Raw genomic sequence first — 12,326 nt, 5'->3', positions numbered from 1 at the left:
AATTCAATAAACTCCATTTTATGTATATAACTCATTGTTAAAATACCTAATGAGATACTTACTTATCATAATATCATGTTAATTATATATATAGTCATATATATGTCATCATATAGTTTTTACAAGTTTTAATCGTTTGTGAATCACCGGTCAACTTGGGTGGTCAATTGTCTATATGAAACCTATTTTAATTAATCAAGTCTTAACAAGTTTGATTGCTTAACATGTTGGAAACACTTAATCATGTAAATATCAATTTCATTTAATATATATAAACATGAAAAAGTTCAGGTCACTACACCCGGTAGCTACCTTTAGGATTCGCGTCAATTAGGCGTGCACTAATTATCAAAATTAGTGATGTTCCCTAATTCTTAAGTTACCAAGCAATAATAATCAGGGAAAAAATATTCATATCAATTGTGACAATTATCACGTCCACATAATTCAATGGTGGCAATTATCACGTCCACATAATTCATTCGAGGAATGATTTGCTTGTGTCTATCTCGTCAAACATTTATAAAAGAATTTCATGTATTCACAGTTCAAAATGTATTTCAAAAGCATTTAATAAAGCAGTTGTAAAAGATGTATTCTTAGTCCCAAAAATGTAAAGAGTAAAAGAGAATCAAATGAACTCACCATATTGTATTTTGTAGTAAAAATACATAGGACGACATTGAACAAGTATAGGGTTGGCCTTGGATTCACGAACCTATATCATTTGCGTATATATTAAAATATATAATCGTAATCGAACAAGTTTGGATATTATATCTTAAATTATATACTATATATATTTAGTTTGTGTATATGTTCAAAATGCTTAATATTTATATAATTATATCAATATATATTTGATTGACATTTTAATAAAAATACCTAATATGTTATATATGAATATTTATATAAGTTTTGTTAATATGATTAAAATATACTTATAACCTTAATAATAATCTTAAAACTTTTATTTTCCTAAACATTATTATTTTTAATAATAATGATACTTTTAAATTTAAATAAAAAGATAAGTTTACTAATAATGATAATTCTAATATTAGTCTTCATGATAATATTACTAATTTTAAGGATAAGAGTCATTATGTTAATCATAATAAGGATAATATTATTTTTAGTAATAATGTTAATCTTAATAATCAGTAGTAATAATAACAATAATAATAATCATACTAAAAGTAATAATAATAACTACCTTACTAGAAAAAGATCCAAAAAGAATAATTGCCCTTGCCCGGGCTCGAACCCACGACCTCTCGCTCTCCGACAACACCCTCAACCATCCATCCAGTTCCTGTTTTTCTGTAATTATTCCCATGCCAAATATATTGAACCCGTTCTTTTCTGTTATCCTTTTTCTTCTTCTTATTCACAACTAAACCCAAACTATTTATCATCTTCTAATCTTTATCATACTTACAGCATATTATTATTATCATCGTCACAGCAGCCATTCGTCATCATTCATCATAGTTATCTCGAACGAGCATCATCTTCCTCGTGACACCTTTTTATCATCAATATATATCATCGAAATCTTTCATCATCAACATACATCATAACCGTAATCATCAACGAGTCATCCATCATCATCATTCTGCAGCATCATCATCATTATAACCCATCATTTACCATTAACATCGTTATCAACGTTTAGCAACATCAATATTATAGAACACAAGAAGTAACAGCAAACGATGGTGATGCAGGAAATAAGCAGTCCAACCCTGATTTGGCCCAAAAGTAAAACTACAAGCCCAACTGGAAAAAAAATGCGGTGGCCCAACATCAAATCAAGGTTTACGGCCCACTTACACAAATTAAAAGGGTTCGTTCGCCTGGAAAGTAAACAGATCCGCCACCTAGCTGTAACTTCTCCTTTGTACTCCACTATCTAATAATCTATTGTGAGTGGGGTAGAATCTTCGACTAAAGGAAACAGACAAGCAGCAAGATCGAAAACAACTAAATAAATATCATGACACCTTTATCAATTCTCCGCCATCATACAATGAACCGAAAAAAAAGAAGGAAATAAAATAATAGTTCAATCATTGATTATTCTTTTTCTTTGTTCTTTCATTAACACGACTTATTTATTCTTCATCATTCTCATCGTTATTGTAATAACAACCAGAGCTGCAGTTTGATTGGAAAACAGAAAATATATATATATATATATATATATATATATATATATATATATATATATATATATATATATATATATATATATATATATATATATATATATATATATATATATATATATATATATATAGGTGGTCACGGTGGTTGTGGTGGTAACAAAAACAGGAACATGAGTGTAGCTGTGGTAGCAGACATGTGATCGAATAACAGTAGTTTAACAAGAGGAGTTGCTTGGGTGTCGATTGTACAGAAGAAAAAGAAACGAAAACAGTATTGATAGAAGGTAATAACCAGTGTTTGATGGTGATCGATGGTTTGTGATATGAGATTGAATAACAAACGCCTCAACATCATTTATCAGGTTATCATTATTATCTTTTGTTTCCATCATTCTCGTTCATTTTATAGTAACAGAAAAATAGAAATTAGGTTTGTGGTGGTGTTTAAGTGGTGATGGAAAAAATGTTTTGTGATGGTTTAACCTGAACAACATCTGCAGTAGGAGCTGAGAAGCAAGAGGGTGGTGTTGGTGATTCTTGTCCATGGACCAAAATAGATATAGGAAGATGATAATGGTGATGCTATGAGTGGTGATCATGTGTTTAGTGGAACAGAAAAAAAGAAAGAAAGGGTTGATACTAGCGAGTAGTAGTTTGAATTGATAATGATAATAAAAGTGTTGAATGTGTTACCCCAATTCATCGAATAATTCATCTAGTATATAGCCAAATTGATTGACATTTTTCAATATTCGTAACAAAAGAAGAAGAAAAAAAAAGTTGTGTACGATCCTAACTGATTTTGGATATGTCTGAGATTGGATTGGATTCTGGTGACGAGCTTTGGAGACCAAAAACAAAATAAAGAAAAAGTTTGATAGGTATATATAACAAATCTGTACGATTAATCACAGTTTAAAGAATTTATATAGTTAAAATTAATAATTAATAATTATATTAATAATAATAATAATTATATTAATAATAAAAATAAATAATAATGATACAAGAATCATATGATGATAATAATTATACTATAAATGACAATAATAATATTTTGTATTATTTTCTATTAATAATAACTATAGGAATAATAATGATATTTATAATACAAATAATATTTATAAGGATAATAATAATAATTGAGAATAATATTTATAATATTAATATAACAATTTATGCTTTTTAAATCTCATATTTATATATTATATATTAAATTAATAATACAAATATCAATATCAATAATGAAAGTATTATAATAACTATATGTTAACTTGCATATAAGAATATTACTTTTTATTAATCATGTAATACTTATAATAACATATTTGAATATTTAGTATTTATATATATTATGCATATTACATCCTACATACAACATTAATTGTGTACAAATTTCACATATATATACATATATATATATATATATATATATATATATATATATATATATATATATATATACACACACACACAATTGTTCGTGAATCGTCGGGAATAGTCAAAGGTTAACTGAATCCATGTAAGCAGTTCAAAAATTTTGAGACTCAACATTACAAACTTTGCTTATCGTGTCGAAATCATTCAAAGATTAAGTTTAAATTTGGTCGAAAATTTCCGGGTCGTCACACTTGAGACAGCACCAGTGTTTCGTGCAGCACTGGAGGCAACACAAGTTTTGGTGCTGAGTGTTTGGTGTTGATCCTTAAAAGGTGGCACGAAAAAGTCTTTAGAGGCAACAACAAAAAAGACTTGTTAAAATTAACTAAGTATTTTGATGTTTGGTGCTCTCTCTGAAGAGGGAGCACAATAGACAGCAAGGATTTCCAGCTCCCTCTTAGAGTTAGCAAAAAAAAAAAAAAAAAAGAAAAAAAAAAAAAAAACACTTGGCATGAATTTTAAGATCTAACGTGGTGCCTAAGTTTTAGTAATATACGGAAGAATTATTCCAGTAATAATGGCAAATATTTAAGAAGTCATATTTTGTATGTTGTATATGAAAATTTGATTATTAATCTATTTATTTTGTATTCAACTACCAATCATATTTTACTACATCACTCACAATACATTTAACATTTAAATTTAATACTCATTTTTATTTAACTTCACGTAGCAACATCACCGAAATTAACTTTGACGTTTACGGTTATACGGTTATAAGGTTGCTCCCAATGGTGCTACCCTGCACCCCGCTTAGATGCTCGCCCACAAGGACCCAACTGGCAGCATTGTGTCCAGGGGGCCGCCCAGGTGGTCGCCCAGCTCCTCGTTCCTCTTTCCGTGTTTTTGTGAAATATATGAGGACGGAGGGAGTGTATATTTATCTAGTACTTTTTCCTTTTAAACTTGTACATTTATTTAATTAATTAATATAGTAAGTCCCAATTTATTTGAGGAAGTATGTCATTGTTGATAGTGTTTAGTCCTGAGTTAGTCGTCGTGAGAAAGTACTGATGTGACGCTGATGTGACAGCTAATCCTGAGAAGGAAGTATGTATTGATTGGGAGCTGGAGCACTCTAAGTGATCTAATAAAATACATACAATGTAAACAATATATCCGATCCGGAGATGATATTTCCACATTAGTTTTTACTTGTTCCACCATTAAATGATGTTTTTTTTCTAGTATAACCCTTTATTATAGATTAAAATAAAAAGTTTAGAAAAAATTATGTAAGTTTATCATTAATAGCATTTTAGAAATTTCTAGTGAAAGAAGTAGAATTGATCGTGGAAATACCACTTCCCTATCCGATCCGATCCGATAAAAGACTGATAATGGGTGTACCAACAAATTTTCTGATTGCTCGAAGTAAACAATCACCTCTCTTTGCATCGCCGACCGCCTCAAACTAAAATTCCAGTGAATCCAACAACAAATTTCTTTACAGATCTACACACAACAGCACACTAGTATAAAAATCTCACCTTTATGTGTTTCACTAGGTAAACCCTAGATCTCTATATTCTTCGATTCTTGGTTACGTCTAAATGATTATAAAGATTTGATCTTTTTTCAATTTTAGAAAATGGGTAAGCCTCTATTTTATGATATTCTTGAAAAACCTGCTACCAGTTGTGTAATATCATTATGCACTGCTATTTGGTTTTATATACATAAGAAAAATATTGGGTATTCTCATGTGGGTTTGAGCTATGAAACTGCTGTTGATGGTCATCATTGGAGACTTATTACTTCTGCATTTTCACATATTAGTGTTGTTCATCTTGTGTTTAATATGAGTGCACTTTGGAGCCTTGGTGTTGTTGAACAATTAGGTCATTTAGGATTAGGGGTTGGTTATTATTTACATTATTCACTTGTGTTAGTTGTGCTATCTGGTTTATTAGTATTGGGTAGTTACCATATCTTGATTAATCGATTCAAGATTGAGTATTTTCGAAGGGTTACAGCTGTTGGGTATTCATGTGTTGTTTTCGGTTGGATGACAATTCTTTCGGTGAAGCAACCGTCGTCAAAATTGAATCTTTTTGGGTTCCTTTCCCTACCCATTAGTTTCGCACCGTTTGAATCACTGATATTTACTTCAATCATTGTTCCACAAGCGAGTTTTGTAGGACATCTGTCTGGGATTATTGTTGGGTATTCGATAGCGTGGGGTTTGATTCATGGGATGAATGATTTTTGGGCTGTTTCTATGTTGGGATGGATCATGATTGTGTTTGTTATCAGTTTGAAACAGTCGGGGGCCTATGATTTTGCGTTTATTGAGATAGAATCTGTTACGGATCCTGCGTTGCCAGGTAATGGTCGAATGTTGCAAATGGGTTCCCTTTTGGATGATGCTCATGATGAACTTGTTTAGTGTTCGTGAAGAGGCATGTTATTCTTGACTATCTACTTTTACATTGTGATTGATTATTGATTATATATTTAGATTGATATATGATTTGTTAGTTTCGTATATGTGCTTAAAGAAGTGGTCTTGTTGGTCGTTGTTATTGTGCAACATTGGTTTTTGACAATTTTCTGTTGAAACCTTTGTTTTTAGTAAACTTGTACACGCCTTTTGTATTATGTTTACAATATCAGAACTAATTGTCTATGGTTATTTTTATAAGAATCATATAGCAACTTTATAAACCACACTCTGTTTTATAAAGTTTAACCCTGTTTACAAAATTACAGAGTTATAAGTATGATCTAACTCCATTGAATTCTGAAAAACTCAAATGTCATCAAATTCTGGTTATGACCACGAGTCGAGTCGAGGTCACTATGTTTGTGTTCAGATCGTTCAAAGTTCAAAGAGGTCGAGTTCGAGCTAGGCTCGTTATTATCTTAAAAGTTTCGATACGAAAAGGGTAACACAAACCAACTGAAAAGAATAACATTTTATTAGATGTTTCACTCGCATTATACATGAAAAAATAAAATTTAGATAAGAAAACAACAAGCATTCATCTCTTCCTATTCAACTAGCAAGAAACCTTCAATGTCAGCCAGGAAGTTAGTAGTTTTACATTTTATATACTCGTAACAAAATACGTAATCCGATAAAATAGAAACTTAAGAAATTTATTGAATCAAAATATTAAAAAAGATTATTTTTAGCACTTTGGAAGATCAGCTGGTGGAGGTAGTAGTTTTTGGTTAGGAAGTTTTCCATCCAAAACTAACCAAGCCATCTTCAAACCCCAACTTGTATGAACTTCCAAATGGCAATGCATAAACCACACCCCTATTCAACATGTAGTAAATTAGATTGTATCACTAAAAGCAATATACTATATTTTGTATTGTAAGAAAAATCAAAGCATTGACCATAGAAACAAACCTGGATTGTCTGCAAGAAATCGAATAGCAACCCATCCGCCAGAAGGCACACCAATCGTGTTTCTTTCAATAGGGTCCACGAGATTAAACGTCTTTGGGTCCTTTTTCGGATCATAGTTCCCAAACCCTTGACCGACAACAAAGAAATTGAAGCCATGAAGATGAAGAGGGTGACTTTCAACACCAAGAATGCTCGTATCTTGCATGACTAACTCCACACTTGTATTATATGGAAGAACCATAAGTTTTGTACCGTTGCTCACAAAGGTATTATTTGGAGGAGTACCCGTGTAGTTAAACCATTGTAACGGGCTAATTGGGAAATAAGGACTATAGACACCTTTTGATTGATCAAAATAGTGGGACTCGAGAAGGGCGACAGTTGGTTGTACAAATGACACATTGTTAATGGACGCCGCAAATCTAGTTCCGTTTGGTCCTTGGCAAGTTTTATTCTTTTCACATGGACTTGTACCAAGTCCGACCGTAAAAAATAATTTTTTGTCGACCTTTTGTGGGACGTTGGCTGGAAATTGAGCACTTGCTAAACTTCGAAGTTGATTTGAAAATTTTGTAACGAATGAGGTGTCGTTTAAAGATGGCAATGTTGGTTTGAAGAGTGGAAGATTTTTCATGTGAGTGGTTGACTCGTATTCAAGAATACCAGCAACTGTGGAGTTATCAAAGGTTCCTTGGCCCGTTACATATGGTCTAGCTAACATTAGAAAGTTGGCACCAGGAGATTTCGATAAGGTCTTAAGTAGGACGTTGGAGGTTTGACCAGGGGCTAGCACGATCGTTTTGGTGTCAAAAGGTTTTACGTAAATGGCATCAGCTTCAACAAGTGTGAGCGTGTGGTTGGCGATACTGAAAAAGAGTTCATCGTTGAGTGCTGCGTTGATTAGTCGAAGAAGGTATGTCTTCCCGGGCTTAACCTTCAGCTTGAATGTGTCTGCATATTTCATTGTTTCTTGATTATTAATGTGACTGAAATATATATTACAACTTTAACATTTTGTGGATTCAGATTATAGAAATACCCTTATCTGAACAATTATACAATGGGCCAGGAAGCCCATTAAAGGTATATGCATCAGAAACATTTGGGCCTCCTCCAGTTTGTGTTGCTTGGGCAATAATGGCCTCTGGGTCAGTATTAAACCACTCCCCTGTACATAATAATAAAGCATTTTAGTTGATCTCATTTGTAGTATGCGGTATTAACTACCACATAACAATATGCTAATTGTAGCGCGATGATCAAATATTTTCTGATTGAGCTTTTTACATACCGAATATGATAGGAACTTCTTTATATGGTTCGGTAAAAGGATATGGTACATGAACCTTTGGTAGAATAATAAGAGGTCCATAAAGACTCGCTCGTAGCCATGATATATGTGCATGCCAAAACAACGTTCCTCTTTGTCCAACGACCGTATAATTATACACGTAACTCTGGCCCGTTTGTATGGGGCATTGTGTTACGTAAGCAGGCCCATCAGCCCATCCACTTCGAAGCTGTCGGATGCCATGCCTATTTAGCATAAGAAACATGAAACAATATGATCATATAAATAGTTTTATTACTACTTATATCTAACATTGTTTAAAAGGACAATATGCTGTTCTAGTACCAATGGATTGTAATATTGTTGGAGACATGGTTGTTAACTTTAATAAGCAAGCGATCACCCTCCCTAGCGACGATTCGTGGACCTGGAAACTTCCCATTGACTGTAACCACACTCCTCGTGTTGCATAGTCGAGTCACATTTTGTAGCTGAATCTGCAAATATGTATTTCAAATCAAGATGTTAAGTTACATAAAAAAAAAATAACAAATATGATCATATGATATAACTTAATACTGTATCAAATGAGACGCACATTGAACTCGTAGTGCCTGGTTGTGCCAGAAACGGCGTACAAAGAAAGAAGTAAAGTTATTGCAACTAATGGGAATACTATTCTTACAAGACCACCCATTTTTGTCTTAATTTTGTTTTAGATGTTGAAAGCTTTTGTTACTGCCTGTTAGCTATGCAATGAAGGGTTGAATTTATAGAGTTTGAATCCAAAGATGATTTCTCAAATAGAAATAAAAATATGTATTTATTGCACCTACTGTTGTTGGAATGCAACTTTAGAGTACTAAGAAAGAGATCATATCCAAATATTTTGTCAAACCTTTCCTTTGTAGCAAGAACTTGGTCCATGCAGTCTGTAATATATATTACAATCAGTGGCGGAGTTAGCATTTTTTTTTTTTACCGGGTCAAAAAAAAAATTAAAACTGTAGCAATTTTTTTGAGCAAAATATTGAGGTTTTGGGGCAAAAATTGAGTTTTTTGGGCAAATTATGGAGTTTTTTTTGCAAAATTTGAAGATTTTTGAGTAAAATTTGAAGGTTTTGGGGCAAAATATGTAAGTTTTGGGGAAGAAAAAAAAATCCACCGGGAGCAAAGTCGAAAAACCAAAAATTTTACACTGAAAATTGTAAATCCACTTGGGGCTGGACGCCCCACCCTGCCCCGAAATAGTTTCGCCCCTGATTACAATTTTTTTTGTTATAGATTCATTATAAACTAAATAAACTTAAATATACTATGTGTTTTCATAATAGAGACTTTGAGTCTTTGATTGCAGAATTAACTACTCTTTTGCGGATTACAAATATATCATGATACGATAATCAACTATCATAATTACTAATGCTTGTATATAAGTCTTTTTTAAGTTTTTGAACCGGCGAAGATCGATGATTTTATTAAAATGAAGATGGATTTAATGATCAGGTGGTTAAAAGTACAAGCAACACCTGAAAACTAACAGCTAGCCCAACATCAAACAGATATATATATCTGATTATGTTGTTTGTTTATGTTTGAAGAATTAATTAAATGTATATTATCAATATATCAATCACAGCAGAATGTTGTTGTACCAACTTTGCTTCTTATGAAGTTTTCTATGTTGTCTCCCGTATTCTCTGGTCCTTTCATATTTTTTTAAAACGTAACAGAAATTAAACATGCTTTGTACTAAGTTTACTCAACCACTAGTTTAATAACGTTAGGCGACTCGGGCTAAACAGGATATTATCCCCCATATCGTTATCGACGCTTTCCCATATCACCACTAGTGTTGGAAATTATTTGTGGTACACCCACAAACTCATTGTGTTTGACCCACCATTAATAAGTTGTAAACTTATTTAATTTGGTAGTACACTAATGGTAATAAGTACCATTTAGTACACTTACAAAGGTAATAAGTACAATGTACTTTTGATAGTACATGGTAATAAGTACTCTCTTGTATCTATAAATAGAGAGTCAATCTCTTCACACGACACACACAAAAAAACACAAGAAACACACAACAAATCATTAAGAAAATCATACACTAGTAAGTAGTAAAATTGTGAGTATAATTGTTCAAGTGGAACATTGCAAACCGTAGAAGGAACTTAGGCTGTGAAACTAGAAAACCTTCCTATTGGTGATCGCTTTCCCGACCGGTGATCTAAACGTCGATCCTACTTGTTTCCGCTGCTCGTATTCGGTATGTCTCGAATTTATATTTATACAACATTGGTATCAGAGCTATGATGTTTATTTTCCGGTTAATGCTTATTTTCCTTTCATTAGTTGATATTGCATGAGTTGCTATTTTTATTATTATGATAAAATCTTTTAAATTGAGAACACACTGTACATGAGAATTAGCAAAATCGAAATAAATAAATGAACGAATTTTGAAAGAATTAGTTGATAATGCTTATATCATCCAATAATATTTATTATTTGAAGGTTATCTTTCTTTATTTAATTGTGCTCTACTAATGCCTTTGTGATTGATAAATGTTTAGTTTGCTTATGATTTTAACATCTAAACATAGAATAGATGGCATTTATGTATAATTATTAAATATTATGTAATTGTGTAAACATGATTACGTAAAAAAAAAAAAAAAAGGTAATTAAAGGATAAATATTCCTTGATGTTTTATTCCATTGACCATGTTAATATATACAACCATTAGAACCTATATTTGGAGCATATCACCTACCTTTCAAGATATTAGGTATCAATATAATATACATAACTATTTTTGGAGCATATCACCCACCTTTCATATATATTAGGTATGAATCACTAACTAATAATGAGCGGTCAATATAATATATATAAATATATATTATATTTATGTACAATCCTTGACTTTTAGTAATAAACAAGTTAATATACATGTATTTATTAAACGTTTTTGTATATTAACTTTCTAATTAATATACTTAATCACCTTTTGGCTTTCGTAATCAAAATGTTGAAAATAAGTTTATTTGTTAAATATATCGTTTGTCGATAATGGTTAAAAGAGCTTAAAAGAGTGGCATCTTTTAATTTGAAAGATATATTTCTAAGTGAAATATATAACTTTATAATCTAGCACTTTGAAGGTTTCAAAGAATGAAATATGGTAGTGAAAAATCATGCTAATTCAGATTTAGAATGAATTTATAACTTTGTATATTTTATTATATTAATGATAGTTTCATAATAGGATTTATAGATGATAATTGGAAACATAGTGACCTTTTTCTCTATAGCCTATGATGACCTATTATTAAAATAATATAGTAGCAAGACGATTGCATATTTGGACGGATATAACTAACCCTGCATAATTATCTTTAATAATGACTTAGTATTCAATCATGGCTTCCGCATCAAAGAACATTATTGCTGAACTTAACAAGAGTGTTAAGTTGAATGGTGACAACTACGAAATATGGAGCATGAAACTCGAATATGTGTTGGAAGAGCAAGAGGCTCTTGTTGCTCTTACTCAATTAATGGAAGTACCAGAGGTGGGTGATACGGAACAACATAAAAGAGATGCTGAAGTGTACATCACTTGGAAACGTAAGAACACCATTGCTCGCATTACGTTGCTGAGCAGCATGGATGATGACATCATGCGTGATTTTTGCAAGTATGAACTAGCAAAAGATATGTGGAAAGCATTGGCTGACAAGTTTGGTGCAACCTCGGTGACCAAACTAAGATCTCTCACTATCAAGTTTGACCAATATAAAAAGAAGTCTGATCATACCATGAAAAAGCATGTCAGACAAATGTCAAACATGATAAGTGAATTGAGAAACGCAGGTCATGTTCTTACTGATGAACAACAGGTTCAAGCTATGATCCGTTCCTTGCCTCAAAGTTGGGAGCAAATGAAAATGCATCTCACACATAATGAGAATATCAAGACTTTTGAGGACTGTGCGCGCCTGATATTGCTCAATTACATCATATATATATATATATATATATATATAT

The 12,326-nt window shown here is 31.8% G+C and overlaps 2 protein-coding genes across 2 annotated transcripts; one reads left to right on the top strand and one right to left on the bottom strand.

The window, feature by feature from the left end:
• The first annotated feature begins 4,880 nt into the window (after positions 1 to 4,880).
• On the top strand, positions 4,881 to 6,215 carry LOC139853846 (RHOMBOID-like protein 13). The gene has a single exon (XM_071843189.1). The coding sequence runs from the start codon at positions 5,206 to 5,208 to the stop codon at positions 6,001 to 6,003; it is 798 nt and encodes a 265-aa protein (XP_071699290.1). The 5' UTR covers positions 4,881 to 5,205; the 3' UTR covers positions 6,004 to 6,215.
• Positions 6,216 to 6,517: 302 nt separating this feature from the next.
• LOC139855484 (laccase-17-like) lies at positions 6,518 to 8,994 on the bottom strand. The gene is made up of 6 exons (XM_071844709.1): positions 8,865 to 8,994; positions 8,612 to 8,763; positions 8,267 to 8,511; positions 8,015 to 8,143; positions 6,976 to 7,926; positions 6,518 to 6,879 (listed from the first exon to the last, which is right to left on the bottom strand). The coding sequence occupies exons 1-6, from the start codon at positions 8,961 to 8,963 to the stop codon at positions 6,749 to 6,751; spliced, it is 1,707 nt and encodes a 568-aa protein (XP_071700810.1). The 5' UTR covers positions 8,964 to 8,994; the 3' UTR covers positions 6,518 to 6,748.
• Between the last annotated feature and the right edge of the window lie 3,332 nt (positions 8,995 to 12,326).

This window comes from Rutidosis leptorrhynchoides, chromosome 6, assembly GCF_046630445.1.
Source record: "Rutidosis leptorrhynchoides isolate AG116_Rl617_1_P2 chromosome 6, CSIRO_AGI_Rlap_v1, whole genome shotgun sequence".
Taxonomy (NCBI): Eukaryota; Viridiplantae; Streptophyta; class Magnoliopsida; order Asterales; family Asteraceae; genus Rutidosis; species Rutidosis leptorrhynchoides.
The sequence above is the reverse complement of the archived record's forward strand: the minus strand, read 5'-3'. Positions and strand labels throughout refer to the sequence as shown.